At 50.4% G+C, this 26,861-nt stretch overlaps 1 protein-coding gene and 1 pseudogene across 1 annotated transcript; both read left to right on the plus strand.

Moving 5' to 3' along the window:
* Positions 1–6,020: 6,020 nt before the first annotated feature.
* Positions 6,021–24,447, plus strand: PEF1 (penta-EF-hand domain containing 1). Its single transcript, XM_027517697.1, has 5 exons — positions 6,021–6,293; positions 16,464–16,773; positions 20,952–21,107; positions 21,593–21,736; positions 23,395–24,447. Exons 1-5 carry the CDS (start codon positions 6,270–6,272, stop codon positions 23,622–23,624), a joined length of 864 nt encoding a protein of 287 aa, XP_027373498.1. The 5' UTR covers positions 6,021–6,269; the 3' UTR covers positions 23,625–24,447.
* LOC113881603 lies at positions 10,000–10,121 on the plus strand (annotated as a pseudogene).
* Positions 24,448–26,861: the final 2,414 nt, after the last annotated feature.

Genomic DNA, 26,861 nt, shown 5'->3' on the forward strand with positions numbered 1-26,861 from the left:
GAGTGTGATGGAGGGAGGGAGACGATGGGAAGCCAGGGTTTCATATGAGGCTGTGTTGAGTCAGCTTTGCATAACAGGGAATCCTTAATTTGAGAACCCCTCTCAAATTTGAGTGAGAGGGAGAAAAGGCTGCTGCCTGTTTATTCTGCAGAGAAAAATCCCCAAATCTGATGTCTTCTGGAACTGAAATCTTTTCTGTCATAATATTTTCCATTGTCACCCGAATTTAACAGAATCTGTTTAGACTCTTCACATGTGGTCCATTAACCCCCTCTGAGACTAAATCTTTTTGTCATTGTCCTGAATAGCTTATGGGACGAGAACGTATCAATGTAGCTTCCATATGATCTCATAATGAAAGGGGTGTGTGGCCAAACTGCCACGTCTGCTGTTCTCATTTTTCTGTTGGTTCTGTGGAAAGCTACAAATCACCCTCTGCTCCAAGGCATGCAACTGGAATTTAAATTTTGGAACTGAATCTAGTCAGAATCAAAGAGAATTAATTCCATAATAATTAAGTGGGTATCGGTATTCCTTCTCAGTAAGCAATACTGGAGCTTGGTGTTGAACCAGGATGCCTAGAGGGAATGATGTGTCTCTAGGGGTGGTGATATTTTCATGGATGGTCCTTCCATTACTAAGCTCTGCCTCACCTCTCATGGGTCAATCATGGGGCTCCTATGAACTCAGGAAAGTACTCTGTGCTCCAAAAAAGGGCTGGAATCCAAGTTTCCCCCTTTGGCTAAAGCTGAAACAAAAACAGGAACTTCTCCACCCACCTCTGTCTGCCTCAGGTAGCTGAGGTTTTGGAAACGAGTTGATTGTTTTTCAGTCTTTGGAAGCTCCTGACCTCCATTTTACCCAGCCCTCTCCAAAATAAACACCCCTGGGCCTGCTGCAGGTCCGCAGAGGCGAAGCCCTGGACTTGGCTTTGGCTGGTCTCCGACTGCCTGAGAGATGATTTGGATACCCTTGCCCCCAGATAGCACAGACAGCCAAAGAACGTCCTCCTATGAGCCCTTTGCTGGGCAGAAGGAGCTGGGGTGTGAAATTCTCATAGCTTAATCCTCAGCGCCTAGAACACAGCCTGACAAGTGGTGGGAGTGCAACAGGTTGTTATGCTTGTGGAACAAAATTAGTGCGTCTCACACTGCCCCAGTTTGCAGGCCAGGTGTCACTATTCTCTCTCCCTTCACCTTCAGCCCAGACTGCAGGGCTTCCTTCTTTGGGAGATCTTGCAGTTCGACTCCACTAATTGTTTTGGACTGTGCGTGTAGGGGGCGGTGGTGATTTACAAAGGAAAGAAGACCAACTAACTACTAAGTACCGATGAGTTAAGTTTGCGGACCTGGCTTCAAATCTGCCTTCTCCATTTCCTTTTGATAGCTGGGAAGTAACTTAGCTGCTCTTAGCCTCAGCTCCTCATTATAGAAGGGTAACAGTATGTCAAAGGATTGTGGTGAAAATTGAGGCAATATATTGTACTTAGCACAAAGTTTGACATGTAGCAAGCATTCCTTACAGAATACTACTACTACTGATAACTATTAATAGTCACTGAACTCAGCCAAGGCACTAGGGATAGAAGAGTGAATAAGGAAAAGGACAATCCTACAGTATACGTGTAAACTTTAAAGAGGACAATTCAAGTCGTGACAAGTGTTATGAAAAAATAAGACATTGCGGTATTATAGATGAGTAGAATGGGTGTGGGGGGGCGATGTTACTTTTTTAAAGACTTATCTATTGGCTGTGCTGGGTCTTCATTGCTGTACGCAGGCTTTCTCTAGTTGCAGTGAGTGGGCGCTACTCTCCAGTTGGGGTGCACAGGCTTCTCATTGCAGGGGCTTCTGTTGCGGAGCACAGCTTCTAGGCGCGTGGGCTTCAGTAGTTGTGGCTCCTGGGTTCTGGAGGGCTGGCTCAGCAGTTGTGGCACACGGGCTTAGTTTCTCCGCAGCACGTGGTATCTTCCCAGACTTGGGAATCGAACCCATGTCCCCCGCATTGGCAGGCAGATTCTTAACCACTGGACCACCAGAGAAGCCCCAGTGCTACTTTAGATCTGGTGTCAATGTCCCCACCCCCACCACCCAAAGAAGTGAGATTTGAACTGAGACCCAGATGGCAAGGAGAAGCTAGCCAGTGAAGAGCCAGTGGAAGAACATTCCAGGCAGAAGGAACTGCTAATCCAAAATCTAGAGGTGGGAATGAGCTTGGTACGTTCCAGGGGTGGAGACCAGGCCAGGACAATTGGGAGTGACATGAGGACCACAGTGGTGGGAAGAGGGGCTGAAGACACAGGCAGGGTCTTGGTTACAGAGGGCCAGAAATGCTATCAGGATGAGTACAGTTACAGATGTTCCTGTAAGAGTTATTGGAAGCCTCTGGAGAAGTTTAAGCCCAGGAATGACATGATCTTATTTACATTTAAGACAATCATTCCGGCTGCCCTGTGAAAAACAGAATGTGGGGGAAGGAGTGAAAGCAGGGACACTGATCAGGAAGCTATGGTCATGGTCCAGGCCACAGATGATGGTGTCTCAGACGAGGGTGAATGTGCCAACTTGGTCTACTTTTGAGCTGCAGGACATGAAAGTGGGAGGGTGTGTGGAGAAACAGAGGTCGCACAAGGGTGATTCTCGGTTTCAGGCCTGAGAGACCGGGTGGATTTTCAGGGGGAGGAGTGAGTTTGGGGAAAATTATCGAAGAGAACTCTGAAGCAGGAAGGCTAGAATACAGCACAGTGACAGTACCAAGTGCAGAGGGAGGCAGGCAAGAGCATGGGTAACTCTGGAGCTGGTGGGGATGTGGGAGGGTTACGTGAAGGATGGGATTGGAATTGAGTTGTTGTTTTTTAATTTACTTCTTTAATTAACTGCGTCAGGTCTCAGTTGTGGCATGCAGGCTCTGTAGTCGCTGCATGCTGGCTTAGTTACCCCACGAGGTATGGGGGACCTTAGTTTCCCGACCAGGGATAGAACCTGTGTCTCCTGCATCGGAAGGTAGATTCTTAACCACTGGACAACCAGGGAAGTCTCTGAAACTGAGCTTAGAAGGATGGACTTGGGAGGGCTGCTGGTTGGGTGAAAGGAGTGGTCTGAACACAAGTCTTGTCTGAACACAAGTCTGGGCATGAATAGGTGCCATAAACTCATTATTTCAGATCTCTTTATATACTCGTTTCTGACAGCAGAGGAAACTGAGACTCAGAAATTAAATGACTTGCCTGAGATCATAGAGTTAGAAAGTGGTAAAATCAAGATTCCCCATTCCAAAGAAAGGGGGCTGAATGGTGGAACTGAACATAGGAGTACAGAACAGCAGACAAACGGGGGGCTGTAAGACATAAGGTGTAAAGGTGAGGCTGGTCAAATTGTGAAGGGTCTAGTGTGCTGCAATGAACAGGCTGGACCTTATTTTGTAGATGTAGATGAAGACAAGCCATTGTACATTCTCCAGTGGGCTAGGAGCATGATCAGCACTGTGATTTTGGAAAGTGCTGGCTGTCGACTGAAAAAAAAAAGCAAAACATGAGAAGCAAAACATGAGCGCTGTGAGTTGTTTTATTTGGGGCAAAATGAGGACAATAGTCTGGGAGAAAGCATTTCAGATATTTCTGAGAAACTGCTCGGAAGTGGTAGGAGGCAGGTCAGTATATATGTGATTTTGGTGAAAGGGGAATACATGTAATCAAGCCCATATATTTCGCAGAACGTGTCTGCCAGTGACGAGAGGCAGATGTCACCATGGAGGATTTCAGTTCTTTTATAGGTACGAGGCGATGCAAGAATGGGGCTCATAACATTGTCTCCTGAAAATACCTAACTAACTGAAGACCTATTCTGCCAGTTTTCCCCAGAGCACAGAATGCCTCATTACAAATTTCCATGTTTAAATCCTTTCAGGGGTGTTGAAGGTCAGCAGCAGCAATGGCTCATAATTTGATCCTTTGTAGAGATAGACGGCAAGTGCCAATTTGCAGGTGACAACGGCTCAATGGCCAAAAGTGACACCACCTCGTAACACTATTAATTATTTTTAAAAATACAGGTTCTGGAGATACAATGGCAAGCAAAATCAGACACAAGCTGTGCCATACAGGACTAACAAATTAATCAAATAAGCATGCAAACAAGTGGAGAGCCTAAACCACAAAGAAGCAAATACATGACTGTGAGGTCTTTGTCAACTAAAAAAATGCTTAGACTTGTGAGTCAAGTTTTATTTGGGGGCAAAATGAGGACTGCAGCCTAGGAGAGAGCACCTCAGATAGCTCTGAAAGACTGCTCCAAAGAGGCAGTGGGGGAAGGTCAATACATAAGATTGTGGTAAAGGGGGAGTTCAGTGCACTTGTGAGCTTACTTCACATAAGGTTTTCTGCTAATCACGAGGAAATGATGTCACCATCGAGGGATTTAGAGCCTTTCTAGATATGAGGAGATGCAAGGATTGGGATCATAAAATCAGTTCCTTAAAATATCTAACTGTCTAAAGACCCGTTTCATCAGTTTCCCTGGAGCACAGAGTGCCTCCCTCTCCACCCCATATTCCCTTTGGGGAGTGCTGAAGGTCAGCAGCTGCAGCAGCACAGGCAGAAGGCAAGGGCCCTTGTTGGTGCAGTTCAGTCATTGGCAAAAGCTCTTGGCAAGAGCCAATTTGTAGTTGACATCTCTTAATAACCAGGATTTTACTTACATTGGGGATCAGTCCTCAACACTTTCCTGATGAAACCTGGGGCATCCACTGACCCCAGTTCTAGGCTACACTCTGCCCGTAAGCCATAGTGAACTAGGGCAGGTCACTGGACCTAGTTCTCCATTTATGAAACAAGTCAGCCTTTTGTAACTCAATGAAACTATAAGCCATACCATGCAGGGCCATCCAAAACAGACGGGTCACAGTGGAGCGTTCTGACAAAACATGGTCGACTGGAGAAGGGAATGGCAATCACTTCAGTATTTCTGCCTCAAGAACTCCATGAACAGTATGAAAAAGCAAAAAGATAGGATACCGAAAGATAAGCCCCCAGGCAGATAGATGTCCAGTATCCTACTGGGGAAGAGAGGAGAAATAACTCCAGAAGAAATGAAAGCAAGTGTTGCTCAGTCCTATTGGACTCTTTGCAACCCTAAGGACTGTAGCCCACCAGGCTCCTCTGTCCATGGGATTCTCCAGGCAAGAATACTGGAATGGGTACACATTTCCTTACCCAGGGGTCGAACCCGTGTCTCCTGCATTGCAGGCAGATTCTCAACCCTTTAAGCCACCAGGAGAGCCTGAACGAATGGAAAGGCTGGGCCAAAGTAGAAACAAGGCTCAGCTGTGGATGTGTCTGGTGGTGAAAGTAAAGCCCCAAGAGACCCTGCTGCTGCTGCTGCTGCTAAGTCGCTTCAGTCGTGTCCGACTCTGTGCGACCCCCTAGATGGCAGCCCACCAGGCTCCTCTGTCCCTGGAATTCTCAAGGGAAGAACACTGGAGCGGGCTGCCATTTCCTTCTCCAATGCATGAAAGTGAAAAGTCAAAGTGAAGTCGCTCAGTCGTGTCCGACTCCCAGCGACCCCATGGACTGCAGCCTACCAGGCTCCTCCGTCCATGGATTTTTCAGGCAAGAGTACTGGAGTGGGATGCCATTGCCTTCTCCGCGAAGAGACCCTAGACGATCCAATTTCCCTCCCATTCTGATGACTTGGAATTTTCCTGTCCAAATACCGTAGATCCAACTCCAAAGTTACTGACATATGGTGTCCTGAAGTTAGAACGAAGTACTTCTAGCCCTAGCCTCCGTCCTTCCCAGGATGCCTCTGTACCCCGTTATCAGGGTAACCGCCTGGGCCTTCCCCTGGTTCAGGGTAACCGCCTGGGCCTTCCCCTGGTGGAAACCTGGGCTGAGGACAGCAACTACGCCACTTTCATGCGCCCTTTTTGCCAGGTTAAAATATGGCCACCACTGCAACACCCTACCCAAGTTTCTCTCTAAATACCCAGGCCGACCAGCCCCGGGACCTACTCTAGAGCAAGAAAGGGAGGAAGAGCTGCGCCAGCACAGCAATTAAGTTTTCCGGAATCGGTCTCCTGACCCTTAGCTCCTTCGGCCTCTCTCTAGGAGGCACCAAACCTCCGCCCTAGAGCGTCAGTTCCGTCGACCGATGAGTCCAGGATGGACAGTCTCATATATCCAATCAGAATAGGGCCCGCCCCCAAGCCCAAGAGAAGGCAGGGTTGACTCCTGGAAGCTCCGCCCCTCGCAGACGTGTGACGTCAGAATCGCCATGGCCAGCTATCCTTACGGGCAGGTGAGTGTGAGGGGCGGGCGAATTCAATTAGGGCCCTCGCTAAGTCCTGCCCGAAACCCCCTGCTTCGCTTTCTCCCCGCCTCCTCCGCGCCTTTCCCAAGCTGAGGTTGTCTTCTTGAGGTTGCGCAGGAGCGAAGGGAAAAGAGATGGTCGGTCGCTCCTGGCTCACGTCACGTAGGCATGCACGTCTGGGAGGTCGTGTCGCGCCCCCTTTGACGTTGTGCATGGGAAGATTTGGGGCTCTTGAACCCCAGAGTCAGACTGCGCTTGGCCTGGGCCCCACAACTCTCCCAGGACTCCACTGGGGCCCGCAAGCGGGGTCATCAACGCCAGCAGAACGTTTAGAGCACTGGTTCTGTCGGTATCTTTGGGGGAGTCGATAAAAATACACCTCTGACGTACTGCATCTGAACAATCAGGAGAATCTGTGGTTTTAGCAGACTGCCCAAGTGAGCTTGTCTGGCCACTGATTTAGTCCAGTACCTTCGTTTCACACATAGAAAAAGTAAAACCCAAGAAGACATGGAATTTATTTGAAGTCGTTAGGCAGCAGAACCCGGAGCTGTCAGCAAATGCCTCTTCCCCAGCGCACCTTGATCCAGCCAAGAACGCCACAGCAAAGTGATTCTGTGGCCAGAATACGTTGTTGGATGACAGAATGGTTGAGTGATCAAGTGCAGTTTGGTGTGGAGGAAGGTTCACATCTTGGCTCCATCACTTAGTTTAGAGCCCTTAAACAAGGTACTTTTGCCTTTCTGAGTTGAAAGTTTCCTCCTCGGTAAAATAGGGCCACATAATAGGGTCTATTTCATAGAGCTGTTATGAAGAATAATGAAGTGATGCTCGTAAAACCTTTGGTACAACTAAGAGTGTAACGGGTGTTACCTTTTAGTATTTTGATTTTTCCTAGATTCCTAGGTCAGTGCTGGAAGAGCCCTCAAAGAGTTCCTTCGTTTTATTAATTTACTTTTAAATGTCATTTATTTGGCTGCCTCAGGTCTTAGTTCCCGCATGTGGGATCAAGTTCCCCGACCAAGGATGGAACCTGGACCCCCTGCGTTGGGAGTGCAGAGTCCTAACTGGTGGGCCACCTGAGAAGTACCAAGTTCCTTCATTTTAAAAGGAGGAAACTGAAGCTCAGAGAGGGCTCCTGAGTTGCCCAAGATCACACTAATTTAGGAGATAAAACCCATGCAGGAAAAATTGGCAAACGGTCACATGGGCTATTACTAAGCGCTGTGTGTAACCACATACCGACAGATGTGGCAAGAGCCCTCTTAGGCAGTGCAGCCCTGTACACAGTATTTGGACATCCATATTCTCAATCGTGAAGGCACTGTAAGCAGGCTTGCAGGAATAATTGATTCAACTTATAACTCCGAAAAGAGCCCAAAGAGGTTAAGTGGCTTGCCCATGGTTGCACATAGCAAGTGAGGGAGCATCTGTGCTAGAACTTAGAACTTTTGTTGCATACTTAGCAGAGGTAGGAAAGAGAGGCCCGCTGGGGCTTAGGTTAGGAGGAAGTATAACCAAGCTCGGTTCCATTTGGTGAGGCTTGTGAGATGTTAATATGTATTGCTAATAAGGGGGTATGGATAAATAAGTTTGGGAAATACTCTGTTAAATATAGTACGTGTTTCATCACAAAGCATCTCAGAATTCTTAATTTGTTAATAAACATTGTATATTTGCCAGAGAGAGACAGAGTATGCAGTGTTTCTTTTTTTTTTAATTTTAATTAGAGGCTAATTTGGAGAAGGCAATGGCACCCCACTCCAGTACTCTTGCCTGGAAAATCCCATGGACGGAGGAGCCTGGTAGGCTGCAGTCCATGGAGTCATGAAGAGTTGGACACAACTAAGTGACTTCACTTTCACTTTTCACTGTCATGTATAGGAGAAGGAAATGGCAACCCACTCCAGTGTTCTTGCCTGGAGAATCCCAGGGACGGGGGAGCCTGGTGGGCTTCCGTCTATGGGGTCGCACAGGGTCGGACACGACTGAAGCGACTTAGCAGCAGCAGCAGAGGCTAATTACAATATTGTATTGGTTTTGCCATACATCAACATGTTTCTTAAACTTACTTAAGCATGGGAAACTCCCCCTCCCCTGTTTTGAGTCTGGTCATTTTTTGGTGACACTAGTATTATTCCTGAGGAATATAGTTTGGGAAAACATGGCCGTGGTGCATTGTTTCTCGGTGGGTGGCCTGCATCAGAATCCCCTAGGAGCTTGTTAAAAAAGCACGGTTTAGATTTCCACCTCAGACCTGTTCTGTACCCAGAAAAGGCCCAAGCGTCTGCATTTTAATAAGCTTTTGGAGATCATTGGTATGCATCCTAGAAGCAGTGACATAGAAATTAGGGGCCTGAACTTCCAGGTTAGAGCGAATTGGGCTAGAATCCTAATTCTGCTATTTAATATTTATACCCCTTTGGACAAATCATCTAAGGACTCTGGGTCTCAGTTTCCTTACTTGTAAAGAGGGAGGAATAACATTTCATAGGCCTGAAAAGAGGATGAAATATGGTGAAGCCTGTGGGCACTTGGTGCATTGCTAACGTGCAGTGTGTGCTAGCGTGTGGCGGGAGCCCCCTTGCTGCTGTGATCGCGGTTACATGCCATGCTGCCTGGCCTTATGCTCAGTGAGACAGTGAGGAGGAGCACAGAGAGAAGTGTGCCTCAAGTAGAAGAAGAAATGCTTTTCCCTCACCATACCTTTGTTCCTCCTATCCAACTCCTGGTCCACAGTGTTGCAAGAAAGGAAGTGGGTTGTTTGAAAGCATCCAAAAAATTAGTACTGCCTGTCCTCCACCCAGTATGTAGCCCTGGAGGATTCCAGCCTCCTGTTAGGAATCAGAATTCCTGTAACTTTCCACTGCCTCCTGCCTGGGGGGTCCTCAAGCATGGACTGCGTGTTGGAGAAGTAAAACTCAAGTACCCTTTGGTCGTGTCAGGGAGCCAGCCTAATGGATTTCAGCGCATAAGAGCTTGGTCTCTGAGACCAGAGAGATTTGGCTTGAAACCCCTCCACTGCCATTTCCTTGCAGAAATTTCCCACCAAAGTCTGAGGCTTGATATTCCCCTTTTTATAAATGGGATCACAGGCATACCTACCTCAAGAGTTACTGTAAAAATTAAATGAGATAATCCACGTTAAGTGAGTGATACATTGTTTTGGCATGTAGTAAATACTCAGGTGGAAGAGTGATTCAGACACGTAGATTGTAGAATCAGCGTGGTGAGTATTAAATGGGAGTAAGAATCAGGCCTGCACAGGAGAGGTCCCTAACTCAGTCTTGAGGGAAGGAAGGCTTCTTAAAGGAGATGACGTTTAAGCCAAAAACCGAATATCCGGTAGGAGTTGGCTGCATGAAGAAAGTATTCCTGTGGAGAGAATAGTGTTCACAAAGACCAGGAAGCAAGAGCCCAGTATTGTGGAAGAATGTAAGGAGATCAGTCTAGTTGTAGTGAAGAAGAGGGGGAAATGAAGAAGAGGGGGAAATGGTAAGAAATGAGACCAGAAAGCTAAGCAAGGACTAGATCTTAAAGGGCCTTATGTTCCTTTTTGAGGAGGGTGGACTTGTGAGGGATCTCCTAAAGAGTTTTATCCCATTTGTGTTTTGAAGCTGTTCCCGGGGGGCACTGTCAGGATGGGTTGAAGCAGGGAGACCAGTTTCAAAGCTATTGAAGTAATCTAGATGATTTGCAGCAGATTAAGCCAACTGTGCTCTTTCCACTGTGGGGGCCCAGTGTGCCGTGGCTGCAAACAGCAGCCTCCTCTGAGGTATATACAGCCTGTTGCCGTAAGGGACCTTGGAGACAGCCTTTTCCAGTGGACATTCTTGACTGGCATGCTGTCCCTAATCTAGACTCCAAGCAGGTTATGTGCAGTGCCTTTAGAAAGCGCCAGGGGAGAGTGGCCAGGTACACTGGCCAAGTCATACTGTCCATCCGCACCAAGCCGTAGAACAAGGAGCATGTGATTGAAGCTCTCTGCAGGGCCAAGTTCAAGTTCTCTGGCCACCAGAAGGTCCCCATCCCCAAGAAGTGGGCATTTACTTAAGTTTAATGAGGACAAATTTGAAAACATAGTGGCAGAAAAGTGGCTCACCCAGATGGCTGTGGGGTCAGATACATCCCTAATCGTGGTCCTCTGGACAGGTGATGTGCCCTGCATTCATGAGAGCCTTGGCGCTGACCCCTCCTTATTCACGCCCACCAATAAATCCTACTTTCCTGTCCAGAAAAAAAGTTATCTAGGTGAGAGAACAGTGGCCTGGTGAACATGGAGCTGGGAGGCAGAAGTGAGGAAACTGGGCACCTAATTGAGGGACAGAGAAGAAAGAGGAGGCCTCAGGGGGTGCACCAGCATGTCCCTTCACTGCCATGGGCACACAGGGAGGAGCAGATTTGGATGGAACGTCAGGAGGCTGTTGGATAGGAAGGTCTGCAGCTCACAAGAGATGAAGCTGGAGAGAAAGATTTTAGAGTCTCAGCACAGAGGTGGTAATTGAAGTCTTGGGACAATTCTTGGCTCGCTGTTTATTGGCTGCAGGCTTCTAGCCTTTAAATATTTTAGGACGTTCTGCTGGTGAATGCCCAAACCACTCCTTCTGTAATCTTGTGACTGTTTAACCCCTTAGAATGGGCTCTAGCCTCCTGCAGCAGGCTGGGGGTAGCTCCAGAGCACAGGCTTGTCTTTGCAACACAGCTGACTCTTCCTCGTCAGCTTCAGCATGGACAACCTTTGACACCTCTGAGCTTTACTAGCATCTTCAGGGTAGAAGAATGAGCTCTCAAAGCCAAAGCAAAGTGTAGGACTTTCTGAGTGGGTTATTTAAGAGGGGGTGAGCTCCCCATTGGGGCTTCTTTGATGACTCAATGGTAAAGAATCTGCCTGTGATGCAGGAGACATGGGTTTGATCCCTGGATTGAGAAGATCCCCTGGAGGAGGGCATGGCAACCCACTCCAGTATCCTTGCCTGGAGAATCGCATGGACAGAGGAGCCTGGCATGTTACAGTCCATAGGGTCATGAAGAGTCGAACACAACTGAAGTGACTTTGCATGTACGAGCTCCCCACCACTTGCAGGAATGTAAGCAGAGATTCCAGATGGTGCTACAGAGATTCCATCATTGATTGAAAGGTTGGACCAGAAGGGCTCTGAGGTCTCTTAGAATACTGTGGCTCTTGAATTGGGTCTAAGTGCTGGAGTGAAAACAGGATAAAATTCTTCTGAGTCTCCCTGATTTCTGGGCTTGAAGCCTCTGAAAGATCACCTAATCCAACCTTTCCCCCTTCAACCCTGCCCACTGTAGAGACCTGTTATATTTGACACATATATTTTGGACAGTCCCTGCCACTGGCGTGTGGTAGACTCTCACCCATTTATCGTGAACACTTACTTAGAAGAGGGTCTAATTAGTTTGGCAAAACTAATACAATTATGTAAAGTTTAAAAATAAAATAAAATTAATTTAAAAAAATTAAAAAAAAAAAAAAAAGAAGAGGGTCGAGTGGGTGGAGTCATGCAGATCCTGTTTTAAATTTCACTATTTCTAGCTGTGCCCTCCCAGGCACGTGATTAAACTTTCTGGTCCTTAATTTTCTCATCTGTGAAATAGGGATCATAGCCCTTACCTCATGGGACAGAGGATCAGTGAGAGCCTTAATAAAATGTTAATTGCTCCCTGCCCCCATACAAACTTATCAAATGTATTTTACTTACAGTCAGTAAAGAGATAGGATTAGTTTGGAAAAGACCTTGATGCTGGGAAAGATTGAGGGCAGGAGGAAAAGGGGGCAACAGAGGACTCAATGGACATGAGTTTGAGCAAGCTCCAGGGGACAGTGAAGGACAGGGAGGCCTGGTGCACTGCAGTCCGTGGGGTCACAAAGAGTTGGACATGACTTAGCAACTGAAAAATAATAATAACAACAAAGGGTTAGTTTTCTGTAATGTTTTGGAAACCGTGGTTACTGAACTTTTCCTGTCTTTTTTTTCTCCTTTTTTTTTTTAATCTCGTGTTTATTATCAGCATGAAATGCTCTTGGAAAAACCTCTTAAAGGGGCTGGCAAGTAGCATGGAGTAGTATAAAAGAACGTGGAGTCAAGGACTCTCACTCCTGTTTCATTTCTGGTTCTGACCTTTACTAATAACTCAGTGACCCTGGGAACCGTCTTTGTCAGCCTGGATTCTGGTGGTTTTACTTTCTTCATCTTATGGTGCAGACTAGAAACCTGAGTCATCCTAAACACTTCCCCTTCTTCACTCCTCCTTCCATCGCTTCCCTAATCTAATTAGTTGCCAAGTCATGTCTAGTCTATCTCTGAAATAGCTGCAGAATCCATCCTGTTCTGAGCCTGCTGTCTGGTTCAGGTTCTGCTTGTCCGGCACCTTGGCTGCTTCCTCCCCCGCAAGCTCATCCTCCACACCCTCTGCTGCTTAGTTCTCTAAACAAGGCTCTGATCACGTTTCTTCCCTGTTGGAAACCCTCCTATGGCATTCCGTTTCCCCTGGCATAAAGCTCCACATCTTCTGAGTGATATTCTTTTGTTCACGTTTTTACGGAGGCTTGCCGGTGGGTGCCAGGCACTGTGCTGGACACTGGGGTGCTGTGATGAATGAGGCCCAGTGTGTGCCCCCAGGGAGCTCACTGTTGTGTGACAGAGAGAAATTCTTCTAAGATGCGGCCCCGCACCAGCTACCGAAACGCAGCAGGACAGGTGCTGGGACGAGGAGCACGGAAAGAGCCTGCCTTTCTGAGTTCACGCTGCCTTCTTGGCCCTGCCCCTGGCTGTTAGCCCGCTCCCTGGCCACTCCACGCTCGCCCTCAGGCCTGTGCCTTTGTCTTTCTTCTCGCTTCTGTCTGGGATGTCCAGTTTCCTTTTGGAGCGTTGCTGTGCGCCAGACTCTGCCTCCTCCAGGAAGCCTTCCTTGAGCCCCTGCCTGCATGTGTTCCTTTGATTGCTTATTTATCGTTTGACAAATGGAACCAATTCCTCTACTCATGCCTCTGAATAGCATTTAAGTCGATTTTTCTGATGTCATTGATTGGATTGTATCACAGTTACCCCGTGCTCCGCAAGGCCAGGCCCTGTTTTGTCTAGCACAAGCTAACACAACATTACTGCTCTGAGTGAATGAAGTCTTTTAACAGTTGTCCCCCTCAGTTTCTGAAAATAGGCCTTCTAACACCTTCCTTTTTTTCTGTTAAAGGATTGTTGGTGGGATTTTGCCAGTAGTGTTTATGTGTGTATGTGAAAGTGCTTTGTAAACTGTACACCTGAGGGCTTTAATGCAGGGCAGAAAGGAAAGAGTTTAGTTGCCATCAGCCCCCTGGATTGTGATAGCGCCAGGTCAGAAGCCCTGCTGGGACAGCCCTCGCTTGATTGTAAGGACTATGCCTCAGGTGTCCTCAGCCAGGAACAGTTTACGGCTTTGCTCACAGGAGTTCTTGGGAGCAGCGACACCCTGGCTTCTTGTCCAGCCTGTTCTTTGGTTTGCACAGCCTCTGTAGAGTCCTTTCCCCTCTTCTAGCCTACCCTGGAATCCTGTGCCGTATTGCTTAAGGAAAGAGCACTGTCGCAGGAGGTAGTGGGAGTCATTGGGCTAGGGTGTGAACAAGGAGTGGTCTTGTCTTTCTTGGAGGAGGTTCGTGCTCCTCCACGTCAGTGTTTCTTGAACCAGTCCCTTCCCCTCACCTGGCCTTAGTTTCTTGTCTGTGAACTGGAGGGGATGGATTGAAGAGGTTCCCTGCGCATCTCTCCAACTCCATTGGAAATCTTTTAAAAATTTATCTGTTTATTTTTGGTTGTGCTAGGTGTTTGTAGCTGCACGTGGGCTTTCTCTAGTTGTGGATAATGGGAGCTACTCTTCCTCGAGGTGCGCAGGTTCCCCACTGAGGCGGCTTCTTTTGCAGAACACAAGCTCAAGGACGCACGGGCTTCAGTAGTTGTGCTGCACAGGCTTAGTTGCCCTGAGGCACGTGGAATCTTCCAGGACCAGGGATCGAAGCTGGGTGCCTCGTATTGGCAGGCAGATTCTAAAGCCCTGGACCTCTAGGGAATCCCCCTTCTTTTATTCTTTGTTGGTCCCATGGCACCTGGCTCATGTGTCCGTTTTAAACAGCTCTTTCCTTATGCTGCTTTGTTAAATGTTACAGAGAGTGTTTCCGTGCTCCTTCGAACATTTCCCTCTCCTTTATATACTGCACTGCGCCCCCTGCACCCCCTCACCCCCACCTCCCACGCCAGAGTTTACCTGGTTCAGGGCTTTGCTGATAGTAATAATAATAATTAACATAACAATAGCAACTATGATTTATGCCAGACACTGTTGTAAGAACTGTTTGTCTTGTATTAGTGCTTTTCAAACTGCCTTTTGAATCACTGGGAGGGTTCTGCAGGGGCTCACTCACAAGCTTGCGAGGGAGGGCTTGCGAGCCTGCCTCATTGAGGCTCCAGAATCGCCACCTCCAACCACAGCAGCTTTCTCTTGTGAGTTTTTGGATTTGTATTTATCCAAAGGTTCTTTAGCTAAAATTTAACAAAAGCTGTATACATTTCTTGTAATCTGCGGAACAATTCAGTGAGGAAGGGATTATTATGTATTTTGCTTGTGAGAGAACAGGCTTAGAGAGATTAAGCCACTGGCACATGGTCATGGAGTCAGCTGATGGGAGCAGAGTATGGAACTGAGATTGGCCTGTGGCTTCATTATCTGTGAAGGAGGCTTGCCATGAGCTCTGGGCAGCTTCCAGGGCAGAAGAGCGTCCACGATGCTGAGTGGGGAAGGACCTGCCACCCACCCTCCCTCAAGAAGCTTCTCTTCCTTGAGCAGGCAGTCCCTCTTTAGATCAAGTGTGAATTTGGCCTTGGCCTTGAAGGTAAGTGTCCAGGAAGCCATCAAACACAATTAAAAGAGAAAGTCCAAGTTCACACTGGCGGTTGGTCTAGGACTTGTCTGGATGGCAGCATCCTCAATTTTTGGAGCTAGGCCCAGTTGCCCTCTGTGCCCTTGACCTCAGCCCACCTGCTGAGGCCTTGGCTGTCCTCCACTCAGCCTTTGGCTGTCCTCCACTCGGCCTTTGGCCAGCCTCCACTCGGCCTTTGGCCGGCCTGTTAGGGAGATGGAGCCTAACGCTCTGAGTCTCAGGGATCCCTGGCTAGTGGCGTAGGGACACGAACAAGAGCGGGAGTGCTCCCACGCAGGCTCTACTGTACCCATGGCCCGGGCTTAGCAGCCAGGAAACCTGCATTCTGGCCCCAGCCCTTCCACGCGGTTTTGTGTGATTTTTCTGGACTTGAGTTTCCTTCTCCATAGGGGAGCGCTAATACTAATAGTTAATGTGTATTGAGTGCTTTGTACTAGGGTCTCTGTCCGAACTCTTCACGTGATAGGCCTCATTTCATTCTCATACTAATTGGTAGGCCGGCACTTTAAAAGCAAAGAATATTGAGGTTTAGAGAGGCTAAGTCATTGGACCAGTTAGGAAATGGCAGAACCCCAACTTGAACTGGTCTTTTTCACTCCTAGCCGTTGTCCTGTAATGCTTTAGGAATAGGGTCTTGCCTGCCTGTCTCACAGAGCCGTGGGTGAGTCCGGGGAAATGTTTTTGCATCATGAGCTAGAGTCCAGTAAGGAAGATGTGCTCTGGGTGAATCCATGCACCGTGCACCATTGGTGACTGGGAGGGTCAGGGGCATTACTGGAGATCGCGTTTGGCTGGGAATTCTGCAAGTAGAGGTGGGGGTACCATGGAGTGTGGATTTTGAATTCAGTTTGATTCATTTGCCTGCTCACTGATACAGTCAATACTCACGGAGCATCCATTCTGCCCTGGGGGTGGGGATAAAGTGGCAAACCAGTCAGGGTACCAGCCCTTGTGGAGCCCCTTAGTGGGCAGGGAAGGGCAGGTTTCCAGGGCAGCCAGGAGAGCAGGTTTCCAGCCCTGCCTCTGCAGGTCATGGGCAGTGTGACTGGGTAAGCTGAATGTCTTCTGGACGCCGCAGGTTCCCCATCTGAACCATGGGATCATGAGTCCAGCCCAGCCTGTAGGATCAGTTAAAAGAAAGGCCATGGCAGGGCTTTGTAACTGTAGCCTGCCGTGCCGTGGCTAGTTTCTGGCCCTGTCCTTCTGACCGATGTCTTCTCTTCTTGCAGGGCTGCCCAGGAGCTGGGGGACAAGCACCCGGAGCCCCTCCGGGTAGCTACTACCCCGGACCCCCCCACGGTGGAGGGCAGTATGGGAGCGGGGTACCCCCTGGTGGCGGATATGGAGGAGGTCCTGCCCCTGGAGGGCCTTACGGACCACCAGCTGGTGGAGGACCCTATGGACACCCCCACCCTGGGGGGCTCCCTTCTGGAACTCCAGGAGGACCCTATGGTGGCGCAGCCCCAGGGGGCCCCTATGGTACACCACCTCCAAATTCCTTCGGTGCCGGACCTTATGGACAGGGACCACCTCCTCCAGGTAAGTAGGGGTCTTGGACTCCAGCTGCCTTGAGCCTTGTTCCGAGTTATCCAGGGCCCTGTATGCCCTTCTTGTGAATGCACAGGCAGCCTGCTCTCTGGCTTCTAAGCATCTTGTCTCTAGCTTTGCTTGCATTAGCAGAATGAGAAGTCTGTTAATTAGCTTTGCTGTGGTGACAACAATTCTGAAATCTCTGGCTTACAGCAACAAACGTTTATTTCTGTTCCTCGCTCACACTTATTTACTCTTGCTTACACGTCGACAGCTGCAGGCTTGGCTGCTGAGGTTCTGCTCCACGTGTCTTTTCTTTCCAGGATCTCGGCTGGAGGCGCAGCCCCCGTTTGGGGTATGCTGTTTCTGTGACAGGCGAAAAGAGCAGGAGAGCTAGGAGGAATGCACAGTGCCTCCTAAAGCTTCTGCTCTGAAGGACGTTATATCTCTTCCACTCAGGTTTATCACATCCCCTGGTTCAAGCCTGACATCAGTAGGATGGGAGTGGATCTTTCTCTCATTAGAGGGGGCTCTGCAGCCCCTGGGCAGTGGAGAGGATGTACCATGCTCTTGCCAGAAGTGGGGGAAGGAGTAGATTAGCCAGTCATTGGAGACAGCAGTACCATCTGCTGTGGGAAGGAACCCCTTTTCTGTGTAAGGGAGGCTGACTGCTTATATGCAGAAAGGCACGGTAGCCTAATTGCTGAAAGCTTGGGCTTTTGAGATAAGATCACTTACTGATCTGACCACATTACTTCATCTCTTTAAGCCTCAGTAGCCACATCTGTAAAATGGGTAAGTATCACTGCTTCACAGGATCGTTAATAAGGATTAAGTGAGAAGTTGCAGGTAAACACTGGGCACAGTGTCTGGCACATGGAGGGGCTTACTAAACAGTGTTCTGTTAGAGGGCTTGTTCTGGAACATTCTCAGCAAAGAGGTATTGAGCATTTACTGTGACAGCAGACGTGACAAGGGCTGTCCCACTGCAGGATGCCAAGACAGGCGGGGGGTGATGAGATGAGATGGGGAAGGATAAAGAGCAGAGGCAGTAAAGGTGAGCTGCTGGACAAATGGGGCCTGGGGAGGGGGCTTGGCAACTCAGTGGATGTGGAGAAGCTTAGGTGGGGGCTTCAGGCTCAGTGAAGACTCCTGAGTGGTCTCAGACCGGCTGTCAGGAAAGGTGAGTGCCCAGACCCCTGCGCCCTCCCAAACTCATCCAGTGAGCCTGTTCACAGCATCCTTGTTCCGAGGAGCCCGCTCTGGCAGTGAGGCAGCCTGGAGCCACTCTGCTGCACCTGAAGGGCCTCCGGGGAGCGGTGCTGCAGGGAAACTGCAGCGTCTTAGTATACAGAGCGGCAGGTGGCCGAGGGAGAGGCTCGGACCTTGGGGGCTCTAAACACTGGGAGCCAGTGGCATTTATCTTGTCAGAGCTGGAGCTGCTGGCTATTTGCTTTCAGCTCAGCAGCTTCCTGGTGGATTTCCTCCTAAAATTTTGTTTCTGAGCCTGCATGAGGTCTCAGCAGGGGAATGGAACCCCTGGCTGTGAAGCTCACTCCTCCAGGGCCTGAGGCCAGAGATACTTTCTGGGGCTGCAGAGGAGAGGAGAAATGTGCTTCAGACTATTAACTGCTCACCCTCTGCAGCTGCCTGTCTCCCAACCACCATCCTGTCCCCCGCAGTGCTGCCTGTGAACCCCTGGAGCAGTGCTTCTTGAAGCATGATCCTTATATCACATGCACTGGAGGGCCTGCCTTAGCCCTGCTGAATCCAGAGTCTAAAAGTTGAGCACCGTGCTCTGCCAGAGAGGTTTGGCCCTTAACGTTGCCCCCACTGCCCACAGGGGAGATCCTAGGGGCACTCGACTCCCAAAGGGCCTCTCCAGCTCCTCACCTGCCATTACCCCTCCCTCCCACCAACCCAAGACCCCGTGGAGTGCTCTGAACACACTCTGTGCCTTTGCCACATGGCTTTTCTTTTCCCCATTGCAACTCTTTGGTCACCCTTTCAGACCCAATTTTAAAAGCCCTTCCTCTGTGAAAATTGGACTGCACACATTCCAGGCCCATTGCAAAAATTTTCTTTTGCCATTATGTCACTTAGTCATCAGAGAAACCCTGGGAAGTGGGTCCAATTTAGAAATGGAGGAATTAGTACTGAGAGAATGGAATGGTTTCTCTAAAGTCACACAAGCTAGTAAGGATCAGAGCTCTTTGCTTCCAGAGGCTGAGCTCTTCTCTGCTGATTGCAGAGACCGCGTGTTCCAGAGACTCTTCGCCCCTGCCTATGGCCTCCTCAGCGTCTGGCACAGCAGCTGTTTTTTTAGGAAAGAGGGTGGGGCCTGTCGGGATTTCCCACCCGAGGAGGGCAGCCTAGTCCCTCAGTCAGGCCAATCTTTCCTTCCAGCCTCGCCTTGGGGCCTGGGCGGGGGTTTCTGCGCAGTCTCTGATACCGCCTTGTGCCAACGAGCCCTTTTTGGGGCCAGTCAACTCAGCAGGGTTACCAGTACTCTGGCTTTTTCCCAAGACAGTCTTCTGTGCTTCTCCGCTTTCATCTGCCACCCTCTCCCCTCACCCCCAGCCCACCCTGCAGTCTCCTTTCCAAATGAATGATCCTTTCTTGCATCTTCTGACATACGCACAAAGCTCGCAGACACCCAAAGCCGTTTGAACGCCGACAGCAACACTAATAATCAGCAGTTACACAGGACTTAGACGGTGCCAGGTGCTGATCCAAGGGCTTTCGTGGATTCATTATATCGTCACAGTAACCTTATGAAGTAGATGCTGTTGTGTCCTCATTTCACAGATAAGAAACCGAAACACAGAGAACGTTAAGAGCTTAGCCGAGGCCGCACCCGGGAGAGCTGAGGCTTGACCAGGAGCCGCCTCTGGCAGGGGCTGAGCACCTCCCTCTTCTGTGTCCTGCCGAGCCCCTGGGGATTCAGAGATGAGTTAGGCTTGGATCCTGCCCACAAGCTGCTCCAAGTATAACCTGGAAGAAGTTGGGAAAAACATGTACACAGAAGAGTGATCAGGGCTATAGGGTGAAGGGGTACAAAGGAGAGAGGAAGAAGGTCCGTCCAGGAATGGAAGAAGAAGAAAGGCTTTATGGAAGGAGCAGCATCTTCTTTTGAGTTTTGAAGTGTGGATGGGAAACGGATGCAAAGAGATGAGGGAGAAGGGGACGCGAAACAGAGAGAACCCAGTGTGTCAGGGCTCCGCGGAGGGGCTGGGCAGCTCTGGGGAGGAGCAAGGGCCTTACTGCAGCTAGGCTGGCACAACAGGGTGGGGAGACAGACTGACAAGTAGACGGGGTGGACCACGTGGTGGGGAGACTGGAATGCTGTTTTAGGGGCGCTGGGCTTCATTGTAGGCAGTGAGGTGCCTCGGAGGAGTTTTGAGTTGAGGAGGGGGAAACTGGTGAGAACAGAGTGGGATTTTACAAAGGTTGCTCAGCTACAAGTGCTGGGTGGTGGAGAGTTGCCGTATGGGGGATTCGGTTTCACAGTCAAGTGAGAGGGGTCTGAATCAGGGCAGGTGCAGTAGGAACAGGGAAGAGTTGATAGCTGTGTGTGGAACTGCCAGCTTTGGGCTGCTCTTCGGATGTGTGGGATGAGGTGTCGGAGATGTCCTCGGGGAGGTTCACAGAAGAGGACCTCTGGAGGCCATGGGGAGGGAGGAACAGCGGCCACCCACACTCTGGTAGGTCCAGATAGGATACACCTGCCCTCATGGTGCCAGGGCAGTCAGAGATGGACCAGACCTGGTTCCCACCACAGAGAACTCCCTGCTGCCTGATGCTCAAGATGCTTGTCTCTGGGCCATGCATGTTAGGTGCTCAGCAAACAGTTTTGGGTCCACCTTCTCAGAAGATTCTTAATCTGACAGATGAGTCCCTGTTTCTTAGAAACTTAAAATCAAATAGAAGAGTGGCTGGAGCACTATAGGAAAAGCCAGAAGGATTTGTGGAGTAGAATTCAATGCATTTACACAGAAGGTCCTCTTCCATTAGAGGAAGGATGTTGTCTTGATGGAAGACAGGGAGGGGGCAGACAGACCTGTAAGGCTTTCAGAGAAGGGAAAACCTGTAGCCAGGGAGGTGCCGAGGCTGGCCCTTCCCAGCATTTCTGCGGATTGGTCTTGAGTCCTGCATCTGACTGTCCTGGTTGGCACCCCTTCCTGCAGGTGGCGTCCCTCCCAATGTGGATCCCGAGGCTTACTCCTGGTTCCAGTCAGTGGACTCTGATCACAGTGGCTACATCTCCATCAAGGAGCTGAAGCAGGCCCTGGTCAACTCCAACTGGTCCTCGTTCAATGACGAGACGTGCCTTATGATGATAAGTGAGTCCTAGCCCTTCCCCATGGGCTCAAGCTGGGGTCGAGCCACCTCCTGTCTGACGGGAGGCAAATGGAAGGCCATTCTGAGGAGAATTGTTTCAGCCAGGGAAGATTTCAAGCAGGAAACTGGGTTCACGATGAGATATCCCTTAAACTGAGAGCTCTTTTCCTTAGATCTTTTCTCAAGTTCTAGACATGGCTGAGTCATAGGCCATCTCGGTTTCTCGTTCTGCAGGATGGGACTACTTGTCCTGGTGGGTGATGGCAGGGAGGGGGTCAGCCCCCAAGCCTGTGGAGACGATGCAGTTCTGGCAGGGATGGGGCTGGTACAGCGCTTGATGAAGGTGCATCTTGGGTGCTGGCATCTGGGCCTCGGGCCTGTGGTTCTGTGGAGTCTCCTACCCCAGCCTGGGGGGACAGGCTGCCTGAGTGGTACCTGAGGACCCTGGGCCCTTAGTCTTGAAGCCTTCTTTCCATTTCCCCCCAAGACATGTTTGACAAGACCAAGTCAGGCCGCATCGACGTCTACGGTTTCTCCGCCCTGTGGAAGTTCATCCAGCAGTGGAAGAACCTCTTCCAGCAGTATGACCGGGACTGCTCGGGCTCCATTAGCTACACAGAGCTGCAGCAAGGTGAGAGCCTGGCGGGGACTCGGTGCACAGGCACAGCGGACCTTTCTCTTTACTCCCTAGGACAGAGCAGGGGGTGCTCTCTGCCTTCTGACCACCTCATGTCCAACTGCACTCCAAAACGCTGCCCTCAGCACAGGCCCCCTCCCCACCCCGTCTGTGACCTGGCTGGACAGTGAGCCAAATCCCGGGCAAGGACATGAGCAGGGCTGGATTCTGACAATGAAATTCCTGGGTCAGACAGATCCAGCCGGCAGGGAGCCTTGGGGATGGAAACTCAGCAGCCCAGGGCACTGTAAGGCTGGTATGTGTGGCTTGTGTGGCTCTTTCCTCTTGAGTTTCTAGCATGCAGAATGAAAAGAGCCCTGTAGAGGGGCTCAGAAAGATGGCTTCTGTTGCTGGCTCTGCTGGAAGGCAGTTTCCTTCCCAGAGTACTCTAAACGTAGTTGGGTAAGATGATGAGGTCACAGCTCCAGGTCTGGTTCCAGGTCTGACTCTAGAGGACAGTTGGTTAGTGTGGTTGATGGGAACTGGACAGGGAGCTTTGCTGGCTGAGAGGGAGAAAGGGTTCCCCAGAGAACCCAGCCCATCGCCCTGGCCATGGATTTCACTCAGACCGAGGAGCTTGGAGGCAGGGGGAGAGGGGAGTGCCCTGGTGGAAGAGAAAGGAGGAGATTTGTCTTGAGCACCTACCCTGTTGCCAGGTGATGATCTGGTGATGGATATTTGTAAGGGTGATATCATCACAGGAAAGCTAGTACTTATTGAGTCTTTGCTAAGGGCCAGGCACTGGAGTAAGTTTTTCTCCTGTGTTACATCATTCTGTCTCTGCATGTGATAGGTACTGTTTCTTATTCCCCACCCTTAGATGAAGGATCTCTTATTATTACCCTTTTACAGATGAGCAAACTGAGGCTTAGTCTAGGAAACTTGCCCAAGGGCCACATGGCAAAAGGGGAGCCAAGATAGTAGCCTGAGCGGGTAGATTATACGGAGAGGAGGAAGGGAGCACCCCAGCTGGGATGGGGGGACGTGGGGAGCAGTGTGGAGGCTGCGACCTGGGAACTGCCCTGCAGCCCCACCTGGGGGAGATGGGATGATTTTATTACTTTTAACAAATAACACTTACTCTGAGTGTTTATTATGTACCAGGCAGTATGCCAAGTCCTTTGCATGATCACCTCCTTTAATCCTTACTAGAACCTACAAGGTAAGTATTATCCCTATTTTAGAGATGGTAAGACAGAGGATTAGCAAAGTTAATAAACTACTTGCAGAGGGGCTGTCTTAACTCCAGAGCAGGCCCTCATAGCCTCAGCTGAGCTGCCTCTGATGTCTGTCGGCTTGAAGCAGGGGGGCTCAGGCTTCCGTCTGTAATACAGACAAGTCAGAGATGAGCATGTACAGACTGGTGTCACTCTGGGCCCCTTCGGGCCCTTAGCTAAACACAGTAGAGACATTGAGAGCAAGCGATGGGGGCCTTCCAGCTCAGGGGAGCACCCAGAGCTCCTGCTGTGCTCCTGCCATCTCGGGCGTCTGTCCCGTTTTCACCTTGGTGCCGGTCCCCTCGAGGCCCCTGAACTGCTGTGCTCTGTGGGGCTGATGGATGGCAGTGCTCACGGCAGGTTTTTGTGTCTGCTCTGTGTGCCCCTCCTCTCCAGCTCTGTCCCAGATGGGCTACAACCTGAGCCCCCAGTTCACCCAGCTCCTGGTCTCCCGATACTGCCCGCGCTCCGCCAATCCCGCCATGCAGCTGGATCGCTTCATCCAGGTCTGCACCCAGCTGCAGGTGCTGACCGAGGCCTTCCGGGAGAAGGACACAGCTGTGCAGGGCAGCGTTCGGCTCAGCTTCGAGGACTTCGTCACCATGACAGCCTCTCGGATGCTATGACCAGCCCATCTGCAGAGTGGGGAGCGCGCCAGGCGACAACGTTTCCTGGCTCCTGGGGTGGGAGAAGCATGTGGGCCTCTCTTCCTTTCCTGCCCCTTCTAGAAAAAGAATTCTCCCTTGCATGATGCAGCAGTGTTCGCAAAGAGTGCTGGGAGTCTGTGTCATGGCCACCAAGTAGTGGGGGCCTTGGCTGAGGCCACACAGGTAGGGGCCTGACTGAGGAGAGGACTGGAAGTTGAATGTCCTTATATCCCTGAGCATTTAAATGGCACATCCTTGCGCCAGTTGCAAGACATGCAAGTCACAGCTGTGGAGTTAGTGCCCAGTTGGCTGGCTCCAGCCTCTAGCTTTTCCTTCTGTGCCCTGACGCCAGTGGTAAGTATTCATCAGCTTCTTCCCATTAGTGCCTGCATTCCCTTGCCTGTGCTGTCTTGTCAAACCGACCCCATTTCTCCAAAGCAGAACCTGACCGGGGTAGGGGTGAGAGATCTGCCCATGGGACCAGTGGCTTGGATTCCACCCCCACGAGGCCATATGTGGTTGACTTCTAGCTGCCCAGGGGTTGTCCCTGCTCAGGGAGCTTGGGCCGTCTGCTCTCTGGGCACCTTTGGCCAGGCGACCCCTATGCAGCTCAGACCCCTCACTTGCCTGCGTCTTCTGCTTGGCTTCAGTCCCCAGGGAACAAGTTGCCACCTCCCACTGCCAATGCTTTTTTATTTGTAGTGGTTTTTTTTTTTTTTTTTCATTTGGGGCCAAAAAGTTCAGTGACACCGTAAGCTTCAATATAAGAATAAAATTCTGGAGTTCCATGTTTTTCACCACACCTTCCCAGTTAAAGGTCCATGCGTGTATCCATTTAGTCACTCACTCACTTCACTCAACGAATATTTAAGTACATGTGATATCCAGTGGTCCCCAGCCTTTTTGGCACCAGAGACTGGTCTCGTGGAAGACAGTTTTCTCATGGATGGGGGTGTGGGGAGGGAATGGTTTCAGGATGATTAAAGTGCATTGCATTTATTGTGCACTTTATTATTATTGGGTTTCTCTGGTGACTCAGAGGGTAAAGCGTCTGCCTGCAATGCAGGAGACCCAGGTTCCATCCCTCAGTTGGGAAGATTCCCTAGAGAAGGAAATGGCAACCCACTCCAGTATTCTTGCCTGGAGAATCCCATGGACAGAGGAGCCTAGTAGGCTACAGTCTACAGGGTCGCAAAGAGTCGGACACGACTGAGCAACTTCGCTTTGACTTTCTTATTGTTGTTCCATTAGCTCCACCTCAGATCATCAGGCATTAGATCCTGGAGCTTGGGGACCCCTGCTGTGTACCATGCTATGCAGAAAGAAACAACTCAAGGGGCATGGCCTTCATGGGGCAGCTGTCACTTACCCGGGTGAAGTTAAGTGTTGGGGCCTGCCTGGTTCAGTCCAAGGGGCTGACTGTGTGTTTTATAACAGTTTTAGGGCCGGCATTCTGGGCTAGAAGCCGCCACCCCAGACTTCTCACAGCATGGCCTTTTATCATCTCAAGCCCTAGTTTTATCTTCCAGACAAATTGCATTTATGAAGTCATAACTTTCCTCCCATTTTTATTAAGCACAAACATCTGTACTTACCAGCTGGATCTTCAGCATGATAATCAGCCTACGCCAAATGTCTGTAGTGATCTGACAAAATCTCAATCAAAAGCCAAGACACCAGACATTCTGGCTTGCCAGGGAGACTTGATGGGTAGTGGCAAGTTAATCCTTTCACTCTGGGGGGTGAAGATAAGCAAGCCAGGCTCTCCTCCGTGCTTGGTTGGGGAAACGGCTCAGTGAGGCCGGCAGGTGTGTCAGGCTGAGCCAGTTCAGTCCCATTCTCTTCTGGCTGCTGTTGTGCTAGAATCCTCAAGTTAGGTGGAGTCCAGTTCCCAGAGGCCAGTCCCCACCTGGAGCTAGAACCCCCTCCATTTACTCCACTGTCAGTCTGGCCTCTGCTTGCCAACCTCCAGTGACAATTCAGTGCCTTTCCAGGCAGCCCATTTCCTGCTTGACTAATAGGGACTTCTTCCTGATGTGGATCCCAAATCCCACCACGTTGGAAACATCACCCATTGGCTATGGTTTTCTCTCTCAGGCCACCCAGAACCTGTTTCACCCTCTCAGCGTGCCAGCCCCCTAGGTAGCTGAAACCTGTCACTGTGTTTCCCCCCCAGGGCCTCCCTTCCCTAGGTCACATAGTCCTGGGCTCCTCAAAAGCTCTTCACTGAGCTTCATCCCTGGTGACCTCTGAATTATCCGAGTCCCCCAAAATGGAGGCCCGAGGCCCACCACGATGCTGGGCTCAACCAGCAGAGAGTCGGGTAGAAATGCAGACATTAGGGGAAGCTTCTGTTCCTTTGCTCCACTGAGCCACGTGTCTACTGAAACCCACGTGTAGAACAGTGCCAGTCATGTGCTGTCACCCTGACGCTCAGCTGGAACTGAGGAGCCCAGGACCTGGCTTCGTCCTTACGGTCATGGCTGGTTCTAGGCTTGGGGGCCAGCCGTCACACCTCATTCTACCACACTGCCCCCCACCCCAAGCCTGGCTACAAACTGGACAAGTTTGGATCCCAAGGCCAGAGGGAGGGGAGTGGAGAATGGGTGGGACACCCCATCCCGCCTGGCAATGACTCTCAGGAGCTGGGCTGGTGAGTCCTCTGGAGAGAGGGATGACAAGCACAGACCACTCCTTCCACCTGCTCTGCCCACGAGGAGGGGTGCTGACGTGTTCCTGGGCTGGGTCCCTGGCAGGAGCTGCATTTTGCCCCCATTTTCTGACGGGCGGGGTCATTAATCAGGTTAAGCAGAGCCGGCAGTGCACAGGGCTGAGCCAGCCTCTGCCAGCTGTCTGCCGCTCCTCCCAGCAGAGAGCCCTTCAGAAGGCTCCCACCTCCTGCTCCGGCCGTGAGGATCAGGGCCTCCAGCCGCCCTCTAATCATCTGGTAGCAGATGGAGCCTGTCGAGCCCAGTCCCTGGCTTTCTCTTTTTATTCAGTAAGTTCACGGAAAAGAAATGCAAGCCCTGATCTCCAAGAAAGTGAAGATAACAGTAAACCAGTTAACCCTGCTGTCTGCCCACCCTCTCACCTTCCACAGGCTCTTGGGCCCAGGAGCTGACAGATGTGGCCACGACAGGTCTGGCACCAGGATCAGCGCCTCATGAGGGGGCAGCAGCCTGTGAGCCCCGAGGCCTGGCCAGGAGCCACCTGGGA

Source organism: Bos indicus x Bos taurus, chromosome 2 (assembly GCF_003369695.1).
Source record: "Bos indicus x Bos taurus breed Angus x Brahman F1 hybrid chromosome 2, Bos_hybrid_MaternalHap_v2.0, whole genome shotgun sequence".
NCBI lineage: Eukaryota > Metazoa > Chordata > Mammalia > Artiodactyla > Bovidae > Bos > Bos indicus x Bos taurus.